This window comes from Cyrtonyx montezumae, unplaced genomic scaffold (assembly GCF_038088225.1).
Source record: "Cyrtonyx montezumae isolate F1298 unplaced genomic scaffold, pur_monq_1.0 scaffold_8, whole genome shotgun sequence".
Taxonomy (NCBI): Eukaryota; Metazoa; Chordata; class Aves; order Galliformes; family Odontophoridae; genus Cyrtonyx; species Cyrtonyx montezumae.
In genome coordinates this window covers 49615056-49636150 of record NW_027072089.1, presented here as the reverse complement: position 1 = coordinate 49636150, position 21095 = coordinate 49615056, and the positions used below count along the sequence as shown (strand labels likewise).

Below are 21095 nucleotides of genomic sequence, written 5' to 3'. Positions count from 1 at the left end.
AGCAAAACTATTGTAATCCTTGGACTGTGTTGAAAAGAGTGAGCTTTTGTGTTTCAAACATGATACACCATGTAGAATGGAAGGGCATCTGCAATCTGTTTTACTCAAAACAAAACCATTAGCATTTTCTCAGCACAGTTTTGTATCAGAACTTAGAGAATAATTCCTAACCGTAGCAGGGAGGGCAAACCCACTAACAAGAAAAAGTGACTCATTCCTCCCTGTGTAGATTCAAACATGAATAATTGATTTTTTTTCTTTTCCTTGTCCCAGCTAATAAATGAGAGTGCAGTCTTCTGCAGGAGAACTGAGACACCCAGCTGAACTTCTTAGAAACTGTTTAGTCTGCAAAATCAGTGAGAGCTTAGAGTGCTTGACTAACCGTGAATTGCAGAATTTAGAGTCCAATCTGGCACATGTTCCTATTGCAATTTACGGGTGCAGCTCAGTTGACTGCCTAGTGACATCTTTTAATGAGAATTTGTACAAGGAGTATGTTAGTGTAAATAAAAGATAGTCATAGGACCGATCAGGTGCATGCATGCTGAGAATGACCTACAAAGCACTTTATTTCACATTATAAATATATAATCCTTACTACCTGCTTTTCCCAAGTAGAAAAAGATAAGTTACTTATATACACCATAAGCTATTACAGTCTATACAGTGACTGCACTGTCAAAGCTTTAAGCCAATTCTCATGAGTATCACAGAGGCTTCAAGTTTAAATTAGTATTTTTAATAAGATTATTTCCCTTAAAAATAAGAATACCGACTCACCTTGAATATTAAAATGAGTATTGAGGACAATTCCAGAAAATGAAGACCATTCTAATCACATTTTGTCTTTAGCATGTTCTGCCATATGCAGGTTGTGCAGAGAACTGAAGTTCTCTCATTTGCAGCTGCCTGACTTGAGCCAATGATTGCTGAAGTTTGAGCAATAATTCCAGAGCATCATTGTTTAATGAAATTTAGTCAGTGCTTAGTGTGATTTTAATTAATTTCACTGCCTTACAGCTAGCGTTGAAACAAAAGATTTTCTTGCATACTTATTTCTATGCCAAAAAGGGGGGGTGGGGGGGGGAAATCAAGCGGTTTTCTGAAATCAGCATCATATTTATCTTTCATTTAATGTTGCATTAACATTTTGTTGTCCTTGTGTAAACTCTGGAATTAAAACATTAGCATTTAAACATGTGAACATTTTTTTCTATGTTTCCCCTGTTGCCTGCAACTATTTCTCCATGCTGTAGCAGTAATCATTTTTGATTGGTACAACAGACCCACACTATTCCCCTGGTAGCTGCTCTACACCTATAGTAGATCTACAGACTGTCTTCAAAGGAGCAAAACTCACTGACATCATCGTCCTATAAATTAACGGAGCGGGCGCACATGGGGGGGAAGGAAGTGCCTCCAAGTAAGAACTGTGTTTCTAAAGGACCTAAAGCTCTGATTGATGAAAAGCATTCAGCCTGCCTCATTCACCTCAGTCAGTTTCTTGGTCTCCCACGATGCAGAACTGAGGTTTTCTGCTGGCATTGTATGTATCATGCTTTCCCACCCACTTCCTCTCCCATCTCACCCGGCCCGCCACCGTGCTTTCCCTGTAGTGAGGCAGTTGCTATGGGAAGGACCAGAATGAAGTGCGATAGCAGCCAGTTAGCTGTGAAGTCTCACAATGAACAGAAGGCATTTTGTTTGGCTGTGCTGTTTTACACCTCAGAGCAAACGGCAGTTGTTTTTGACATAGTTTGTTCTTTCCAGAAAACAAGCGCCCGTACACCCAAAGGTTTAGCTGGCACATCTAACAAAGTTAACTTGATTCTAGTCTTTTGTGGGGTGCCTTAAACAGAGTGAAGTTTCTTTGTGTTCCCTTTCTAGATAGGTAAGACAACAGTTTTTAAACATGTGGTGGTTCCTAAATGCTAATGTTTGCCAGGCCTGCAACGTAGAAGGATTTTCTCTTTAATCTAATGGAAAGACAGAACCGAACTCTGGGTCAGTGTAAACTGAGCATTTCACAATTAATCCGAGCCATCTCTCCAATTTATAAATTAGACCTCCAAACTGTCAGCTGTGTCTTTGTATTTGCAGGAAAAGTTTCCTTCCTTTATTCAAAGAGCATTGGATGTCATTGTCATTACCGCACAGTAGACCCTCTGGGTTCACTGAAAGGGTTCACTGAGCATAAGGCGATGGGAATTCCCACAGAGGTTTCTGTCTTTCTGTTGGGGCTGCATAATCAACTACAGGGCTGGATTACAAATTGGGTTGGCACTTTTATTCTTTGGTACCAAATTCAGGAGTTCTCTACTCAGTATTCTCCATCACGCTGAAATACAGAAATTGTGTCGGCGGGAAGTTGTTGGGTCATTCTCTATTTCATTCTTTGCCGCTAGTAATCCAACAGTGGCTGACCGCTTCTCGTGCTTTATATTTGAAGGTCACCCTGTAAAGCTTCAGTCACCACTGTTACTTTCTGGGGGCAGAAAGGAAAGCCTGTCTGCCTGGATTGCCTTAACTGTTTGCTATTAGATCACACGAACACCAAGATATGGTACCACTGAATAAAAAATTCTGCTGGAATGGGTTACTAATGACTTTCCTCGGCCATTCTGGGCACCACAAAGTCTCAGAGAAAATTGTGTGTTCTCAAGAATACTTACAGAAGTAAAACCATGTGCCAAATTACCTTTTCCTTTTCAAATAGTAAACCCAAATGTCAGTTGATTAAAACCAATCTTTGTAATGGAAGACAAATGGAGAGAGGGTTCAAATGGCTTGAGGAGGGAGAATGAACAAAACTCATTGTGGAGCCTGAACATCAGACCTTTGTTTCAGATGATTTGAAACTCGTGTGGTGCCCATGAATGAGCCAGTGCTACTGAAGGGAGAAACTGTCTTTCTGGCATTACTAACCAGGTGGTTGGTTGCCTAGGCTGAGATTTAGAAGAATCAATTTGGCTTTGAAATGACGTGTTTTTTCGGCTTCCAGGAGGAGTTTTGTTACCCGGTGGAGTGCCTGGCTCTGACGGTGGAAGAAGTCATGCACATCCGTCAGGTGCTGGTGAAGGCAGAACTGGAAAAGTACCAGCAGTATAAAGATGTCTACAATGCTCTCAAGAAAGGAAAGGTATGGCTGAGCCTGGGGAGGCAGCGAGCTCACTGCGGGAGGTTGGCTGCACAGACCTCTCGTTTACATCTTCAAGCTGACGGAAGCTGGGGGCAGGTGTCAGAGCTTGCTAGTTAGATCCATTTGTTTCCTGTCCTGTGTTGATGAAGATAGATCCACCAAACATCCCCTTAAATTTATTGCACATGGGTCAGCTTCTTTGAATTATATATATAAACATAAAAGCTCTACATGGAAATATCTTATTGATACCTTCTATAAAAATGCAGCAGTGTTTGCGGCGTTCAGAATGTATCTGTATATGTATGTTTTACATTTCAGTAAGGTCTTTTCTGCCCACGTCTCCTGCAATATTGCTTAGCATTTCTATTCTAGAAAATAGGGCTACAGCTAGCAGTAGGAAATTAAGGTTTTTTGTAAGTAGCCCGTTTTCCCCTACATCTACAGAATCTTCCCCTCTGTACTTAATTCCCATTTCTAGAGTAGAAACATCTGTAGTCTCTGTGACCCAATAGCAAGTTCTCAAGCCTTACCAATCTTCCTGGTGTCTGCTTAAAGTCTGGGCCACGCTCTGCTTGTTTGGAGGTTTGTCTGGTATGTGCCTGGTTTCTGTCTCCAACTGTTTGCACCCCAGAACAAGTGGGGTACCTGGTGTGGTTTTCCCCATTGCTTTGAGGTATTTCTTCAGGCTCCACCCTTCCTGTGCAGTGCACCTCATGAGCAGTGTCCTGTGCTAACCAGCAGTCTGAGCTCTGCTGTGGCATTTATAATGAGAAATGAGAAATACTTTAAAGCACGCTGGAGAACTGCAAGTACTCAAAAACCAAAGCGATCCTAAACATGAAATATTGGAGGACCCATTAACTAACACATTTTTTTCCTATGAACTGTGGATTGGGAATTGATATTTACCAGTAGAAGCGATGCCCTTTTCCCCTTCTTTTGACTCGTGCTTCTCAGACGCCTCCAATAAGTACATTTTGACTGCACCATGTATTTTAACTACAGGCTGTGATTAGTATGCAGTTGTAAAGGTTTGATCGCCTTAAGGCAGGAGAACCAAAATCTGAAGGCTTAATTTAGCAGCAGATTGAACTGTTGCATGTTGTCATGCAACATAAAGCTTAGCAATCAGCTTTTATCAGACCTCGCAGTGAGTTGGTGCTTTAATTTACCCTACTATTAAAATGGTTCCCTTTTATTTTCAATCAAATTTGTCTAGCCTCACATCCCTGTCTTTGGATCTCAGTGTGTCATCTGTATGACAAAAAAAGCCTTTCCATTTTTCAATGCCTTTTCTTCATATAAATGTTCATAACCTGTGACACCTGCCTCTTTTCAATGAATCAAACAGGTTTTCCTCACGTAAGATAGCTGCAGTAGCTCATTCCTGGACCTACTCTAGTGTTCAGGAACATAGGATTGGAATAAAAATCACCACATCGTATCACAGGCAGCCACATCATATTCCAGAATCTGACACAGATTACTAGGAACAATTTCCAGCTTAAATGTATTCATGGCTGAGTGTATTCCCATTAGTTGTTGTGTTCTTCAGCTGCAATAATTACTGTACTTACTGTCGTTACTCTGACTTTGCTGTCGTTTTGTTTGGTTGCTTGGTTTGGATTTTTTGTTAATATAGCACTGGTATAAGCGCCAGCAAGGGAGGAATACAATAATTTTTTAAGCAAGCATTTAAAAGTTAGAAGAATGGTTTATAATATATGAAGATATAGTTCTTTTCAATATCCTCCTGTAGGCGGGAACCCCAGAACTGCATGTTGTGTTGTGACACTGCTCTCACTGATGGCAGCTGACAAACGAAGTCGTTGTTGTGTGGAACTTGTCTAACATGGCAACTTCTCTGTTCTCCTTTCAGCTCTGCTTTTGCTGTCGGACGAGAAGGTTTTCTTTCTTTACCTGGTCTTACACTTGTCAGTTCTGTAAAAGGTAATTATTTACTATCTGTTATTAAATAAGTACCACTGGAGCGTGAAAAATGTGTTGTTGTACCTTGGATCACCCCAAAAGCTGCATAGCATTGACTGTTCTCATTTAACAGTCCAGCTTTAAAACCATATTGTATTAGTGTGCTAAAATGGATCTTTTGTAAGTGACATGCCTCCTTGGACTGAAACTCAGGCAGGGTCTGCTGTGATAGGACAAGGGGAAATGGTTTCAAACCTTTAAAGAAGGGAGATTTAGGTTGGAGCTAAGGAAAAAGTCCTTTATAGTGAGGGCGGTCACGAGACCAACATGGAGACACTCAAGGTCAAGCTGGCTGGGGCTCTGAGCAACCTGATGTAGCTGCAGGTGTCCCTGTTCATTGCAGGGAAGAAACTTAAGCTAAACAACACAATAAATCTGTAAGATCTGTGGAAACATTGATCCACCATGTCACTTACCAAGGGAAATTTATTTAAAGGAAAAACTGCTATTTCCCCTTCTTCTCCCCTTTCTTTCTTTTGTAGCTGTAGTTCTTGCTTAGCATTTCTCCTTGCTTTTGGTTTCATGTTCTGATTGAAGTTTTTATATTCATGAAATGTTAAAAAGAAAAATGTTTGTGTAAGGGGTTGGGGTATTTATTTCTTATTCTGGATGTCACTAGGCGTGGCCCAGTTAAATGACTCAGGCTTTGATTTTCTTCCACAGGCCTGTATGCTCACAGTGCTGCAAAAAGGTAAGTAAACACATTTCTGGTTCGCCCCTTTCTGAAAAGCTGTCGTCTTTGGAAATGATACTGCATCTTCCTTACATCACACGTTCCTTCTGTGCTCAACAGATGCGATTGCCATCAAAGCCATACTCTACTCTACCCATCTTCTCACTGGGACCTTCCACCCTGCAGCGAGGAGAGAGCTTCATGAGGCCGGAGAAGCCCTCTACCAGCCACCACCGGTCACTGCGGAGCATGCCCAGGTGAGAAGCAACCCCGGCTCATCTGTGTGCATTGGGAGTGCCTCTTGGAGTTACAAACTCCAGTGCTGGGACAGAGCAAACTGGAGCACAGGAGGTTCCCTCTGAGCACCAGCAGCACTTCTGTGCTGTGCAGGTGACGGAGCACTGGCTCAGGCTGCCCGGAGGCTGTGGGGTCTCCTCCTTGGAGGTCTCCAAAGCTGCCTGGATGTGGACCTGGGCGCACTGTCCAACTTTACATGCACTTCCAGCTAGTGACCCTGCAGTCTTGCTGAGCCAGGTGTCATTTCTGGGACAGGAGAAAGCAGAATGATTTTGACTCCAGTTGTTTTTTGCTGTTTCCTGAAGGCATCCAAGGTTGCTCTCTGCCATGCTGCTGCATACTGAGACCAGTCCTGCTGTTTTGCTTTCAGGTTGTCCTCAAGGTCCAAATCTGTGGATAAGTCACATGAAGAGCTGCAGTTTCCCAAAGAGTTAATGGAGGACTGGAGCACGATGGAAGTGTGTGTGGACTGCAAGAAGTTCATTTCAGAAATCATCAATTCGAGCCGGCGCAGCCTGTCCCTGGCCAACAAGCGAGCCAGGTTAAAAAGGAAGACACAGTCCTTCTACATGTCGTCTCCAGGAACCTCTGACTACCGCCCCTCTGAGAGAACTATCAATGAGATCTGAGCCTTGTGCCTTTTTCTTTGCTTTTGTCTTCATGAGGTCATTGTCTGTAGGGGAGGTCACCAAAACAGGGTTATCCTTCCGTCGCTTCGTTTCACTTGACCGGCTTGGATCTGCATTCAGTCACAGGGTTTCCTACCACCATGTTTTCCAGAGATGCGGGAGCTGTGTTTTTATCTGGACAGGATGACACACAGCAGGTCAGCTGCTCGCACCGGGAGAAAATCAACACTTTGCAATCGTTGCCTCTTTTGTATGTGTGCATTGAAACTAGAAAGCCTTTTCTTGCTTTCAGTCTTCTTTTTTTAACCATTCTTTGAGTCATTTTCCAGAGATGAGCTGTAACGTGTGCTTAATGGGGAACCCGATCTAACAGAGTCAGCAGTAGTGCAGTAGCAAGCAGTAAGTCATGTGGGCATTACCAAGCTAGCAGTGCTCACATCCTGCTTCCAGAGCACACCAGGCACTGGTGCGAGCGCCTGTGCTCCGAGCAGTCCTTCTTTGAACCATTTCTGTTGCTCTGAGGTCAGGATCCAACATGGGACTGTGGTGTCTATGCCATGGGGCAGGTATGACAGAGCTGCTCACCATGGGGCTACTGCTCTTCGAGGCCTCAGTGCTGCCCTGGGTGTGTGTGGGCAGGCTCCAGGAGCGTACTGCCTACTTGAACGTATGATGCCAGGTGCTGGTGGTAGTGATGCTGGTGGTAGGCAGAGCTGGACAGCGGATGGGGAGGATGGGAAACGAGAGAGGCTCTGGTGCTACTGGGGCACCTCTGTAGTGTTATTTGTGGCGAGGGGACAGGAGGGTGGATGTGTGCACCTTGGCGGGCACGCAAACCCCACTGTGGCTCTGTTGGCAGCGTGCCCACTGTGAGCCTCATTTTTGCTGGGGCTGTAACTTGGCTGCAGGGACACACGTGCTGCTGGGATTTGGGGCAGCACTGTCCCAGATTGGGAGCAGTCTCTCTTTTTCCCCCCCTTTGATTCATTCTTTTTCCCTCTTTACTTTGCCCACAGAAGAACACTGGGCCACTGGTGAGGTGTTCCAATGATGCTACACCATTACCTGACAGCATCACATGCTTTGTTTGCACTTTTTTTTTTAATCAAAATACTTTTTTTTTTTTTTAATGCAGGCTTGAGCAGAGTTTAGTCTATAATTTGGGTCTGGGTCAGTTCTGGTGTTTAAGGCTAACGTAGTCGAGTTGTTAATACTTGAAAATCAACTACTGTAACTTTTTCATAAATTTTTTAATACCCTGAGGCATATTTAATATCTGCATAGCAGTGTATTGTAGGAAGACGTAGCAGAAAAGCTTCAGATCTATTTATGAATATTTGTATGCGAAGGTTTAATGATGGGTGGTACCTCAGAGCTGTGTGAGTCCCAGCAATGCGTCCATCCCACGTGGACCTGCTGCAGGGACAGCGTGGGCATAGGTCGATCTGAAAAGCACACCACGAGGCTCCTTACACCTCCGCACGGATTCACCCACCCATTCCTGCAGATGGAGAGTGGTGGTGTGAGGTGGGACACGGGCAGGGGGTGGGAGGCTGGGGCTGCCTGAGGCTGGGGCTGCGAGGAGAGCCCCTCATCTTGGTCACATCTGCACTTTTCCCCATTTCTGTGCCAAAAGCAGACCTCTCGTTCGCTGCGTAGTGCAGCAGGAAGACCAGGCTGAGAGAAACGCATGAACTCTCGCTCTGAATTTCCCCTGCTGCCATTCTGACCATTTTCTCCTGGAAACGCCCCAGCCACGTGCTCTGCTTGCTCCGGCTCCGCTCCCCCTCAGCACCTCAGGCTGCTCAGGGCCGAGTGCCCCTTTCACAGGGCACAGGGTGGTGGGGCTGGCAGCCCCTGGGCCTCTTGGCCCACCCCCAGCACCCGCCCTGGGCACCACTCTGCTCCCATGGGCGCAGCGCCACATTGGTGTTGGGGTGAAGCTTGTAAATACGTGTAATATATTTATTGCTATTTAGGAAGTCTCCATCAGTCATGCAACAGGAATTAACTTCCCACAAAGTTTAAAAGAAAACAAAAAGAGTCCTATTTATACACGTGTTGGCTGTTACCTTCATTAGAGTTAACGCTTTCAGCCCCTCCGACAGCGTGCGCTCTGTAGGCATCTTTGAGTGAACTGCTGCTGAGCGTGGGGCAGCACGGTCAGCTCCCGCCATCAGTTTCTAAAATCTCGTTATTTTTGTAGCTTTGTTACGATGCCCGAGGTCTGCCCACGGAGCTGGATGGCACCTGGCTCTGCAGCACTGGGGCTGTGCTCCCATGCACGACGCCTGCGGTTGCTGATGCTCCTGTGAGCGGTTGTTGGCGGGGTGGTAGGCGGGTGTCTTTCTCCTTTCCCCGTTACTTCCTTTATAGTGGGAGGAGTGGTACTGGGTGAAAATAAAATGCCTTTCCATTACAGCCTTTGTCTGCGCTGATTCTTCGTGGGGGAGCAAATGTCAAAGTTTCTGTCTTGTCTGTTCTTTGTGCTTCAGGGCTTTGGGAAGAGTAGATGGCACTTTCGTCAGGCAAGGGCTGGTTGATGAGAACAGCTGAACTCCATTGTTGGAACAGGGGCTGGAAACTGGGGGGGAAACATGTGATGCACCCCCCAGAACAGCACCGACTGCCCCTGCAGGCCGGCAGTAGGGCACCTCACAGGCAGTGGCTGCAGGCGACACCTCCCTGCATTGCCGCTCACCCAGATGGAATCACAGTGCAGACAAAGGGCAACTGCACGCCGCTGAGCACGGACACCAGGCACCCAGGGAGCACAGCCTTGTCCGAGCGCTCCTCAGTGCAGAATAACCCATCGTTGTTCTGCAGTCAGCTCTGAGCTCCAACAGCCCCTCCTGTAGTGCAGGACTACACCCAGCAGCTCAAACAGGCGTCACCTACTTGAGACAGTGCCAGAGCATGCAGAGACTGCTCGCAGGCTCCTGGTTGTCACAGGCTCACTACTGAGGGAGATGTAAAATGGTAATGGTGCCACCAACTGCTCCACTCTGGGATTTAAATCAGAGGTGTACAAAAACAAGACGTGCAATCCCAAACGATTTCTGCCCCAAAAGGTAAACTCCATCAGTGATAGATTGGGGATGGGAAGCAGCTCTGTAGGGCAGGGCTGAACCCAAAGCTGCTGACCCAGCAAGAGCCCAGGAACAGGACTCACGTGGTCAGGGCAGTCAGTGGAAGCTCTGTGCGCAAACCTCAACGAGCAGAAAGCAGAAGGGTAAAACTCTCCACAGAAGCTTAAAGAAAATTAAGGATCACTTCATGCGCTTTGCACCAAAGCCCACGTGGTCACACCATGATCACTGTACAACATGGGTGGCCAGAGAGAGAACAAGGCCAGGGCTGCAGGAGCACGGCACACCACAAAGATGATGTGAGAAACAGCAGCACCCTTTGGGCTGCAGAGAGGCAGCCAGGAGCTAGAACTGACCTCCTCCCCACAGGCACTGCCCTCTCCCTTTCAGCTCAGAGCCCCAAAGGACAAGGTGCTGACCCGTGCCAGGGAGGGGCAGCAGAGGAGGGAACACCAAGCACTTCACTGTCCAGATCCTGCAGCATGAAATGTGGAGAAATCAGCCCCAAACCTACGGCGGGGAAAGAAAACAGAAAGGAGATACTGCTACGCAAGCAGGAAAGGATTTACTCTGGAAGAAGGAAACAAAGGGTGAAGAATATAGCTGATCAAACTGATGCTGGTGCTGACCCAGGTTTGGCTCCGTGGACAACACAGGTGTTTGCAGTGACTCTTCTGGGATGGCAGCTAGTGCTGGGAGGTGCCACACATCGTTTGTGTTTAAGACGACACTGAGCATATCTGGTGTAAGAAGCAGCTTTACACAACTCTTCTTCTGAACTAAGTCAATACACAAACCTCACAGAACACTTCTACTGCCCTCTCAGTTCAGGCTTCATCATCTCCCATGAGCACTATGGGAATGCTGCAGACCAGGTTTCCGTGCTCACGAACACTTACTCATCTCCTGTCCTTCTCAGCACTGCCATCACTGCACTGCCCTTCCTACCAGAGGTGATGGTTCTGGGACAGCTCCTTCTGTGCTTATAAAGGAAGCAGCACCACTCCCCTGAGAAGGTCTACAGCAACAATGAGCACCAAAGCCATCCACAGTGCAGTCACAGGAAAGAGCTGCTCCCAGGCCAGGGCAGAACGCCCTGCCCCCAGTCGAGAAAGGCTTTAGGTTCACAGGAGAGCAACGCAAATATTAGCTACTCAAGTAAGTTGACTATATACATGTATACACACACAATGTAAATTAAGTTTGTTTATTAGGACCGTGTCATTTAGCTAGACCATACTTACATCCAAACTAATGTTCACTTTCAAGCTAAACAGAACACAAACTCTGAGATATCCCTTAAGCTACACAGACATTGTACATTACCAGATCTAAACAGTGACCAACATTTCTTATTTTTTAAGCATCTCCTCATGCTCTCTCCCAGCTCCCTGAACACACACTCGCCACCTGAGCAACTAAACAACTTTGCAACAGTTATCTGTTTGTTAGGACACAAAAAAATAACCTAAAAGGCCCCAGCAGAGGGCTCCGTGAGAAACAACAACTGCACCCGGGCCAAGTGGGAAAGTCTTCTGAGCCTCAGGCAAAAGCTGTGCTGTCAGCAGTAAGAATCTCTGTATATTTTCAGAGAGGCCATTTCTACAATCACTGCAGTATTTTTTCCAGACAAACAGAAGCGTTTAAAACATTTCTAAAAACATTCATACCAACGTAGCAAAGTGTTGAAAAAGTTCACTGCGGCAGAGGTCAGTCATTGGTAGAAAGCGCTCAGAAGGAGAGCGCAGTTGTTCTTCTTGTGCTCTGTTTTTCCCCTCTGGAGCATGAAAAATACAAGCTGATGAAGCACTACCCCTTGGATTGCAAGCTTCTCATTTCAGCTCTTCTGTTTATTGCAGCTGGCTCTTCCTCAGCTAAGAGATGACAGGAAGAGCCTGCAAGCATCCTTCTCACAGATAAACAACCTAAGTATTGCCTGGCCCCTCCTGCTCCCATTCTGCTCTGAGGGGAGAACTAGGGAAAGTTAATAAATATGAAAATAAATTATACCCTTCTCCCCACAAAATACGAAAGAATAAAACCAAAACTGTTTGGGCAGATAACATCAACAGAAACTCTCTCTTTGGATACAAACATCTAAAAGGTAAAGCATCTGTGTGTCACACTCAGCACATTAAGCACTATAACATGAGTCAGCGCAGCAAAGTTTCAGCTGTTGGGGGTGATTCTCCAGACAGGCATCTTATCCTAGACATCTTATCCCAGAGTAGCACGCTGCCACAGAGTTCCCTTTATGTGGTTTTAAGAGTAGAAAATGGACAAAATGTAGTGCTCTCAGCCCTTCACAGGACTAACACTCACTTGGAGAACGCTTGGTTAACAGGAGTTCTATTCAAGACTATGAAAAACTGAGATGGTATAAAATACAACATGCTCTCCATCTTGGTTACAAAAGGCACGTTTAGGTGGATTTAAATGTGCTAAAAGTTTTGTTTCCGGTGTTGAAGTGAAAAGAGCATGTGCAGGAGGTCAGTTCAATCTGCAGTAGGTGATGGGAGCTGCTGTGGAGATGAAAGGAGTTACTTCCCTGCTGATCCAATATTATAAATACATGAAACCTATGCAGATCAGCCTTGGAAGGACGATGGAGGCAGCAGGCTGCAGAATGAAATGTTGCCATCAGTCACTTGGTGTGGGTCTGGCCGCTATTTCTCCGCAGATGCTGCTGCCATGGCTGGTTTGATGCCCTCGCGCGTTGACTTCAGCTCCTCCAGTTCTGTGTTCAGTTTGCTGATCACCCATTCCAGGGCATCCCAGCCCTGCCAAGGAAACAGTGCACTTTGGGATTAGGGCACATACCGTACTGCTGCTTACACTTCCATAGAGTTTTTCCTCTGTCAGACATGAGGGCTTGTTTTAAAATTCCTCATCCTGCGTGGTTTGAAGCAGGATTGATCGTGCTGATTACTCCTCATCCTACTGAAGCTTCAGTACAAAGGCACTTGGGTAATTCGTATGCAAGAGGTAAATGCAATACTGGTGTGAGCTCACGGCACTGCACCTATGCAAAAAGCCTCATTCAGCAGTTCAGGCCCTGTAAGTTAGGGAACTGCCATTTCTGCTGTCTGCTGCTCCCACTACCTTAAGAAGACCAGTAAATTTAAGGAAGAGTCTCACTCGTTAATAGCGCTATGTATGGACAGCTGCTGAGAAGATCCAGGACACCCTCCAGGGAGGTGGTGGAGTCACCAACCCTGGAGGCATTTAAAGAACATTTAGACTTTGTGCTGAGGGATGTGGTTTAGAAAGAATGATTGGTGATGGGTAGACAGTTGGACTGGATGATCTTGTAGGTCTTTTCCAACCTTGGTGATTCTATGACAAAGAAAGACACTCACTGAAATAGCAACAAATTGATTTGAACTCTAGCTAGAGTCCGAAGAGATGGCCTTGCATCGAGTTCCATTAAGCAGTATAAAGTAAGCTGATGGACAGAGTGCAGCTGTGTCCCACCTATTGAGGGATATTCAGCTCTCAGAACAGGCAGGGCGTACCTCAAAGCCTGGCACTGACAGCCTGTGTTTCAGTAACAGCAGCAGAATTCAGCAAAATAAGCACATCAGAAGTCTTTTCCTTTAAGAAGACCTCATAGCAGCTGCACCTCAGTGACCCCAAGATGAGCATGCAGCCACACGACGAAGAAAATAGAGAAGCACCTCAGCCAAGCACACTGGGCTTGAATGGCAGGATTCTGGTATCAGAGGGCTGTAGGAATGGCCTCTGAGCAGAGCCCAGCAGCCGCCCTATGTAAGAGCAGAGCCAGCTTCAGCTGCTTCAAAAGGGACCTGCTGCTGCCTGGAGCTGAGACATGAGCAACACTGGCTTGCTTTCAGTTTCTCACTGCTCTTATCTGTTAGTTTTTATTTATTATCTGTTAGTATTTATTATCAGTATTTATTATCTGTTAGTAACAGGCAATAAATTACATTCATCTCCCTACAATGAATCTGTTTTGCCTGCAAAGGTGAGCGATGTCCCTGCCCTTATCTCAGCCCTTGAGCCCCTTTTTACCATATTTTCTCCCCCTCTTCCTTTGAGGAGTGATGGAATGGTATGGTGGAGTTCAGCTGCACATCTCAGGGAAACCACCACATTAAGCTGAAGAGGAAGATCTTGGAGTTTTGGAGTCTGAGGATGACAGCTTTCACCAAAACAAGCAGATGGGATCAGACCAAGAAAACATGAAGGCTCTTCTTCCCTAAAGAAAAGCCACGACACCTTCAATGTTCTTACCCTACAAAGAATAGAGAGTAGAAAGTGTGGAAAGCACAAGTGTGTGCCACAAGGCACCCTGTGAAGTCCAGTAAAGGCTCTGAGCTCAAAGAGTCTTCAAGAGCACAAGTGTAAGTGTTCCAGGCTTCTGCTGGGACTGAGGAAAAGGGGTGAACCTCCTCTCCCCACACAGAGTTTTGCTCTCAACTCTGATATACTGTTTTTATTGCATGCAGGATAGGTGACATGTTGAACAAAAGCTTAATAACATGGTCAGAGCCTACTTCTGGTTTCCCTTCCAAGCCACTAAGCATGAACAAGGATCTGCACAAATAACCTTAAAAACCTCCCAAAAAAGAAAAAAAAAAAGTCAAAACAAAGCCCACACACATTCCTGAGAAGATGCTTTGTGAGGCTAGAAACATCACCCTGGAATAATGCTAAAAGCCCAGATCCAGGGTGCAAAATCTAACATACTCAGTGACATACACATTTACTATGAATAAGAGTGTATTTGTCTCAAGAGTCTCATCAAGCTGAGTCAAAGGCTGACTGCAATTCTCTTCAGGTTTTTCTTGTCACAGGGACTACCAGAATGAACACTAAGTCCTTGCACAGAGAAAAACCACCCACTTACCAAAACAAAGCATTCAGCCCTCGGCCAGAGCTTTAAATTGTCTAGTTGTTCAAGTATGGCTGGCTGGAAAAATTCCTTAGAAGAGTATGAGTTATTTTTGGAGTTTCTCTGCTTGTGCAGCAAACTGACCATGCCTCAGCAGGTCAGTTGAGCTATTTCTATACCCTGTGCAAGAGCTGGGAGTACCAGCAAAGCATGCGTAGCAACACCCAAGAGCAGGCTACTGCACAGCAACAAGTTGTAACTAGCCATGAAAGAGCTGAGCTGAGCGCTCCTCTAGGAACAAAGCTGGGGGGAAGGGAAGGGATCACCTTCCAGCAAGCACATGCTGGGTATTCAGAAGTCAGGTTAAAATGTCCTTTCTTAGATGACACGCTGACACAGAGAACTCGGTACGACAGCAGTGACTTACATTTCTGTAATCAGACAAAGAAAGCCGGTCAGAAAGTCAAGCAGCTTTGCTGTAGATAGGAAATGCTCAGTAGAAAAAACCTGAGACTGTCCTCAGGCCCTGACTATGAACCAACCTGGTCACGTCAACAAATACATTAATTAAAATGCTAAGACAAAGTGTTCAGCTAGAGTACCAAGATATTTCCTTCACCTTTTAAGACTATCTAGGTTTGCACATTCTTCCTATGGTACACGCTGTAATTTGCAGCTAAGAATAAGCTTGCAGTACTGGCAAGGAAGTATTCTGCATGGGAAATGAAGTTACAACTCTTAACAAGATGTGAAGCCTCCATGTGTTGTAGAACTACTCAGTTTAAAATAGAACTATGAAATCTGACAGAGGATTGTTCTATAAAGTTTCACATTGTACAGTAATACTAGAAGTAGCTCATTAAGCAAGCACACCCATAACCAAGCATGCATACTCGTTTTCATTGCATGTGTTAGCAGTGTGATGGCTTCAGCACACCAGACGCTACAGATGTGGATTTGTTGGAACAGCTGAAGTGACTGATAATGCTGAGCCTCAGGGGTTGACATTTTCTAGAGAAACAGCCATAAACATTTAGTGGAATGAGAACACAAAAGCAAGCACTTGCTGCATTCATTGATCTCAAAGTAAGCAGTGTTAAAAACAACCCTGTGTTGTTACCAAAGAGAAGCAACAAGATGGATTTCACAAAAAGAAAACGGAATTGTATTAGTTGAAACAGAAGCTAATACAGGAATGACAGAGACAGCCTTCACTGGCTAGTGGAAGGAAAACCATCCACAGAGGTAATTAGAAGCAGGTGTACTCTGTTCTCCCAGCCTTGAAGTCACCTTTTGTCACAGCCTCATAGCTGAAGGGACAATTAGCAAAAAGAAGACAACTAACAAACGCAATGAAAACCACCAAGGGAATCTGGTGTTCTGCCAGCTCCAAGCTTCGTACAGATTTCCATGGAAATTGGCAGAAGGGCAGCGATATTCCTGAGACATGAGGAAAGCAAATACAGTTTCACTCTGCAAAAGATTACCCTCGTTAGGCAATCTGTTTGAAGAAACCGATGTCATCAATTTCCGTGTCCGTTTTGTAACGCCAATTGCAGCCACCAACCGCTGCATTCATTCCTTCGGGTACCTGTTCTATACACTGACATCACAGGAAGCAGACCCAAACGAGCCCCGCTGTGTGCAGCAAGGGCTCCGCCCGCACACTGCCTGCAGTGCTGGGGCACAAGCCGTGGCTGCAGCAGGTCTGCTGCCCAAGGGGGTGAGCATGGGTTCCCTAACTGACCTAGGCCTGCCCTACTCCGTAACGAACGCGTTTGCCATTCCTGTATGTAATGAATACAGAACATACATGCAGGTTAATTCATGACGTTCACATCACAACAACTCATGCACACGTTTGCTAGAGCTGAAATGCTGTACCAAGAAGAAGAATGCTGGCATTACCACTAGTTAGTACAGACTGCAGGTGTGGAGAACTGCTAGCTTAGAGTGCTTTCAGAATTTTGAATTATCCACTCAATAGCATCCCACCCCTGGAGCAACACAGAAAACATTTACAACATATGGCAAAAGACTTTTCCATTATCAGTGCAATAGCAACACATCATCTGCTTCATCCTCACCTCTACCTCAGAGCAAAATCTCAATACCTATCTCCGCACTTCACTATCTCTTCCGAACAAAATGTTCATCATCACCTGTCATGAAGCTGCATGAAGGTGCTAGGAGTGCACAAGTGTAGCACAGCATGCTGGAAGAGCTAGAGATAGCAGGCTATGTTACCGGGTAGCAAAGACAGGGCTGCAACCACTAGCTCCTGCCAAGTCCCCAGAGAGACTCTTGAGCAAAACAGACAGGACTAGATGATCTTTTTCATTTGTAAGAAGCTCGTGAGTTATCTGAAAATGGCAGAATAGAAGAACTGCCGCTAAAAAAAAGTTAAGCTTTCACACAGGAAGTGCACGAATACAGAGCACTGAACAGCACTTCTCCTAACTCAATAGGACTGTGCATATCCAACAGGTGCCACGAGGGGAGTGCTTTTAAGCACACCCAGTTGATGTGGCTGCTCTCTAAAACACAGCTCATTTATGACTTTCAAACACGGCGAGTACTCAGTTAATGTTACTCTTCAGTGTCTATAAACTCTCTGAGCCTCCTTCCCCATCCCCCAGTTTTAACCTGCTTTCCTCTCATTTTCAGAGAAGCACGCAGAAGAGGTTTCTCCTTCTCTGACCTAGTTGCCCATGCTGGGTTCACTGCCTTCATCAAGCTACATCTCTCCCAGGGGCAAAGGGCTGACCAAAGCACAGGATCTCTGGCCTAACAGAAGTTGCCTGGGCAATATTCTCAGTGTGCTGAGCCTCCCCAGCAAAGCAGAGCATAAGCTCACATTTTAGTGGCACTCACCTTGCTGTTAGGCAACGATGCCTATGCTTATCCACCAACTCCACTTCTTTCCCACCTCCCCAACCTCCCCCAAAGAAACAGTACAGAACAAACTGCTTGGAAATAAGCAGCCTTGAAACTCTGCCTGAGCTGAAGTTCAGCTCTGTGGCTGCAAGCCAAATAGAAAAGGCAAGCGTGAGACAGAGGAGTGGGTGTAGTGTTACCTACAAAGGCCTCTGCAGACATGACATTACTTTCAGCCAAAGGCAAAGAGACAACTTAATAATAGATAGGAACTGGAGCAACTCACAAAGCAGCCCAAAAAATACGCTGGCATCAACTGATGAATCCAGATTTAAAAGGCTGAAAAGGAAGCTACATCCATCCAACCACTAGCACTAACTCCAGCAAATGGGCAGCTAGTGTTTAAAAATGTCCATTGAAAAAAACAAAAGAAACCTAATGATATGTGTCTGGGATGTGTAGCTGTAGCATGCACACAGAGGTTGGTTTGTTCTGAGGTGCAGTTCTAAGTGGAGAACAAAGATTTAGGAATGAAACCTTCTCACACTTTGGTAAACTGTGTTCTACTTGCTGAGGTACTACAAAAAGTCAGTTGCAATTCTGTGCACAAAGTTTAAAGACATTAAATATAGCATTCAGCACACATGCTTGACAATTACTATTGTAACAAAAGGAAAGGTGTGGGTGGAAAGAGAAAAAAACAAAGAATACGTACCTTCCTGGCATTAGAAGATATTGTGTTTGCCATTAAGCTTTCCAAATAACTGCTCAAGCTAATGCCTTTGACAGTAATAATTGCTTCTTGAGTTAGCACAGTTCTGTAAGAGAATAAAAAGAGGTTAATACTGATGCTGAATTTGCCTAACATACTTTCTCCTACACATGAAAAAGCATACAAATATTCTTACTTACTTTTCAGGGTTTTCAGGATGAGGTGTGTAAACCAGTCTCTCATCAACAGACACCAAGTTTGTAAGGGTAATCTTAAAGAGAAAAAAAGATATGAAATTCTCACATCCCATCTTTCACTTTTGTATTACTGACAGCACTGCTCAGTAGCAGAGCACTCAATTTAAAAGCAGAGACAAAGCAGCAGACAGAGTGTAAAAGCCTGAACACAGTCAATAAAAAGAATAAAGGGTGATGCATATTGTCCTATCATAGATTTAACTGGATCAAAGTTCCTATTCAAAGTAAGCTGTGTCAGCAGCTTTCCATTTGCTCTTTTTTAAATGTCAAACCATACCTGATTTATGGCACACAATTCAGAAAGGCTCTTTAAGACCAAGACCACTACGACATTATTCTGAGTGTACTGACAATTAATAGTGAGGAAAGCAAATGCCTCTCATACAAAGGACAAGGCTCTCTCCCACAAACACAACTCTACTTCAAATCTCAGAGTTGTAAGTTCCCAGGATAACAAAACACAGCATAATACTTCATCTACACTCGTGGAAAAAGAGGCATTTCAAACAGAATCTTCTTAAGCTATCACTCACATTAGTTGAGCAAAGCTCCATCTTTTTTTCCACTGGATCCACCACAGAATGTTCCTCAATGTAAGTCAGCGTTCTACTTGTTCCTAAAATCTGAAAGTGAAGAAAGGCAAAAAATAAAAAAATAATTACAACGTTAAAAACACATAGCCACTGCAATCTGTGGCAAGACTACAGGGTGGTACATTGCAACAGTGATACAGAGTGACACACACCAGCTCAGAGGGCATGCACAGGCAAAAACACACCGTGGGCATATTGCAACCTACCACACGTTCTTGCTATGCACCACACTGATCACAGCTTATGTGGTATTTGTGGATGACATTTCCAATAAATCAAGCTTTTACTTGGAATTCAGTGCCAGTTCACGTGACAATATAAGAATGTATCACACCCTCAATAAACCACGAAGGCTGCAAAAACATACCGCTTTTACAATACTAGGCAGTCCCCACTCTGTGCTTAGAAGACGGTGACTGTGCAGCCTCCCCCGGTTGTCAAGGCTTCTGTCAAGGACATCTACTCCTACTACACACGGGTTCATTGGGTTGGGGTACTTTCTCATAGCAGCTTTGATCACTGTATCCCAAGGGTGCCTGGAAAAAGAAAAGCAGACATTAGTCGTAACAATTTTGGATTTAATTGCAAGCATTTGGGAACCCTAAATCAGGGCTCCAGTTTTCTTAGCTCGGTATGTGCTGTACAACTTCACAAGCTCCCAAATATCCCTTCAGAATTTGGTGATGCTTGGGAAGGCCGTAAGGAAATGTCAGCACACAAACAGGAAAACAATATATTCCTTTATGGAGAGGAAAGACAGGAATTATTAACCCATGACTAACAGAAGGAAGGGCAAAGGGCAACAGTCACAAAGTGCCACATGTGTCATTCCAACTAGTTATATAAAAAAAATGGAGCGTCAGGGCGGATGACCACAGAGTTTGCTTAATTTCTACCCGCCTCAGAACTCAACTGACAGAGAAACATGACCCCACGTTTAAGCCAGCCCTGCTCTGGGAGGGAAGCTGGACTAGGTGGCTGCCAGAAGCTCATTCGAATCTAAATTCCTCTGTAATTCTAAGTACACCAAGTAAAAGCATACAGAAGTTATCAGCTTAGAGTTGAATTAAACTTAAAAAAATATATAAAAATATAGCAATAGGGAAGTTCAAAATAAAGAAACAGATTTCAAGAAACTACATCACAGCGGGGAGGGACTTTTTATAAGGGCAAGTAGCGACAGGACAAGGGGGAGATGGTTTTAAACTGGAAGAGGGTAGGTTTAGAGTAGATATCAGGAAGAAATTGTTTACTGTGAGGGTGCTGAGACACTAGAACAGGTTGCCCAGTGAGGCTGTGAGTGCCCCCTGCCTGGAAGCACTCAAGGCCAGGCTGGATGGGCTGTGAGCAGCCTGCTCTAGAGGGAGGTGTCCCTACCTATAGCAGGGTGCTGGAAGGACATGATCTTACAGTTCCTTCCAGCCCAAACCATTCTGTAACCCCGCTGCCTTAAGCCCGTACTTTTCTGACTACTTCCAGCATTTCGTCAGCACGCATTACAGTCACAGACACTCTTCTCAACACGGAATTGTTTCTATTTACAAAGTTCAGACGTTACCAAGCTCCGGTAAACTCCAAGTGCCGGGCTGGGGGCAGCCCCGCTGAGGAGGAGCAATTGGTAGCTCTATGGTAACAAACGCTCAGCTCCAACAGGGATGCCCAGGGGCCGCTGCCCGCCGCCTCGCCTCACAGCTCGCGGCTCACCGTGCTGAGTTGAACACAGCCGCATTCCCTCTCCCACCCCTTACCCGAAGACGTGCTCCGAGCTCCAGATTTTCATGGCCGCCGCCGGTGTCTCCTCAGACGCGAGCCCCGCGCCCGCAGCACGCGCCGCCCGGCGAGCGGGAAGGCGGAGCCGCGCCGCCGCGTCACATGATGACGTCACCATCCGTCCGCTCCGCCCCCGCGGCTGCGCCCGCCGGAAGTGACGCGATGACGCCAGGAGGCGGGCACGGCGCGTGGGGGCGGAGCGGCGGCGGGAC

General features: G+C 45.6%; 2 protein-coding genes across 6 annotated transcripts in view; one reads left to right on the top strand and one right to left on the bottom strand.

The window, feature by feature from the left end:
• The window catches only part of SPIRE1 (spire type actin nucleation factor 1), a 120952-nt gene extending 113844 nt beyond the window's left edge, over positions 1–7108 (top strand). For all 5 annotated transcript variants that reach the window (XM_065753553.1, XM_065753554.1, XM_065753556.1 and 2 more), the window contains 5 exons: positions 3002–3139; positions 5022–5092; positions 5795–5822; positions 5925–6061; positions 6472–7108. In XM_065753553.1, coding sequence (XP_065609625.1) covers positions 3002–3139; positions 5022–5092; positions 5795–5822; positions 5925–6061; positions 6472–6730 — 633 coding nt within the window. In that variant the 3' untranslated portion in view covers positions 6731–7108. The remainder of the gene's footprint in view (positions 1–3001; positions 3140–5021; positions 5093–5794; positions 5823–5924; positions 6062–6471) is intronic.
• Positions 7109–12416: 5308 nt separating this feature from the next.
• Positions 12417–21010, bottom strand: PRELID3A (PRELI domain containing 3A). Its single transcript, XM_065753571.1, has 6 exons — positions 20862–21010; positions 19481–19649; positions 19054–19143; positions 18464–18534; positions 18267–18369; positions 12417–12599 (listed from the first exon to the last, which is right to left on the bottom strand). The coding sequence occupies exons 1-6, from the start codon at positions 20999–21001 to the stop codon at positions 12486–12488; spliced, it is 687 nt and encodes a 228-aa protein (XP_065609643.1). The 5' UTR covers positions 21002–21010; the 3' UTR covers positions 12417–12485.
• Positions 21011–21095: the final 85 nt, after the last annotated feature.

What these genes read in the sequence shown, in the direction of transcription:
- PRELID3A (XM_065753571.1), bottom strand. Translation starts at nt 21,001, where the DNA reads ATGGTGACGTCATCATGTGACGCGGCGGCGCGGCTCCGCCTTCCCGCT. An exon ending in AGCTCGGAGCACGTCTTCGG is followed by an intron (nt 19,650 to 20,861) that starts GTAAGGGGTGGG and finishes TTCTTTTTCCAG; the next exon opens with GCACCCTTGGGATACAGTGA. An exon ending in CATCCTGAAAACCCTGAAAA is followed by an intron (nt 18,370 to 18,463) that starts GTAAGTAAGAAT and finishes ATTCTCTTACAG; the next exon opens with AACTGTGCTAACTCAAGAAG.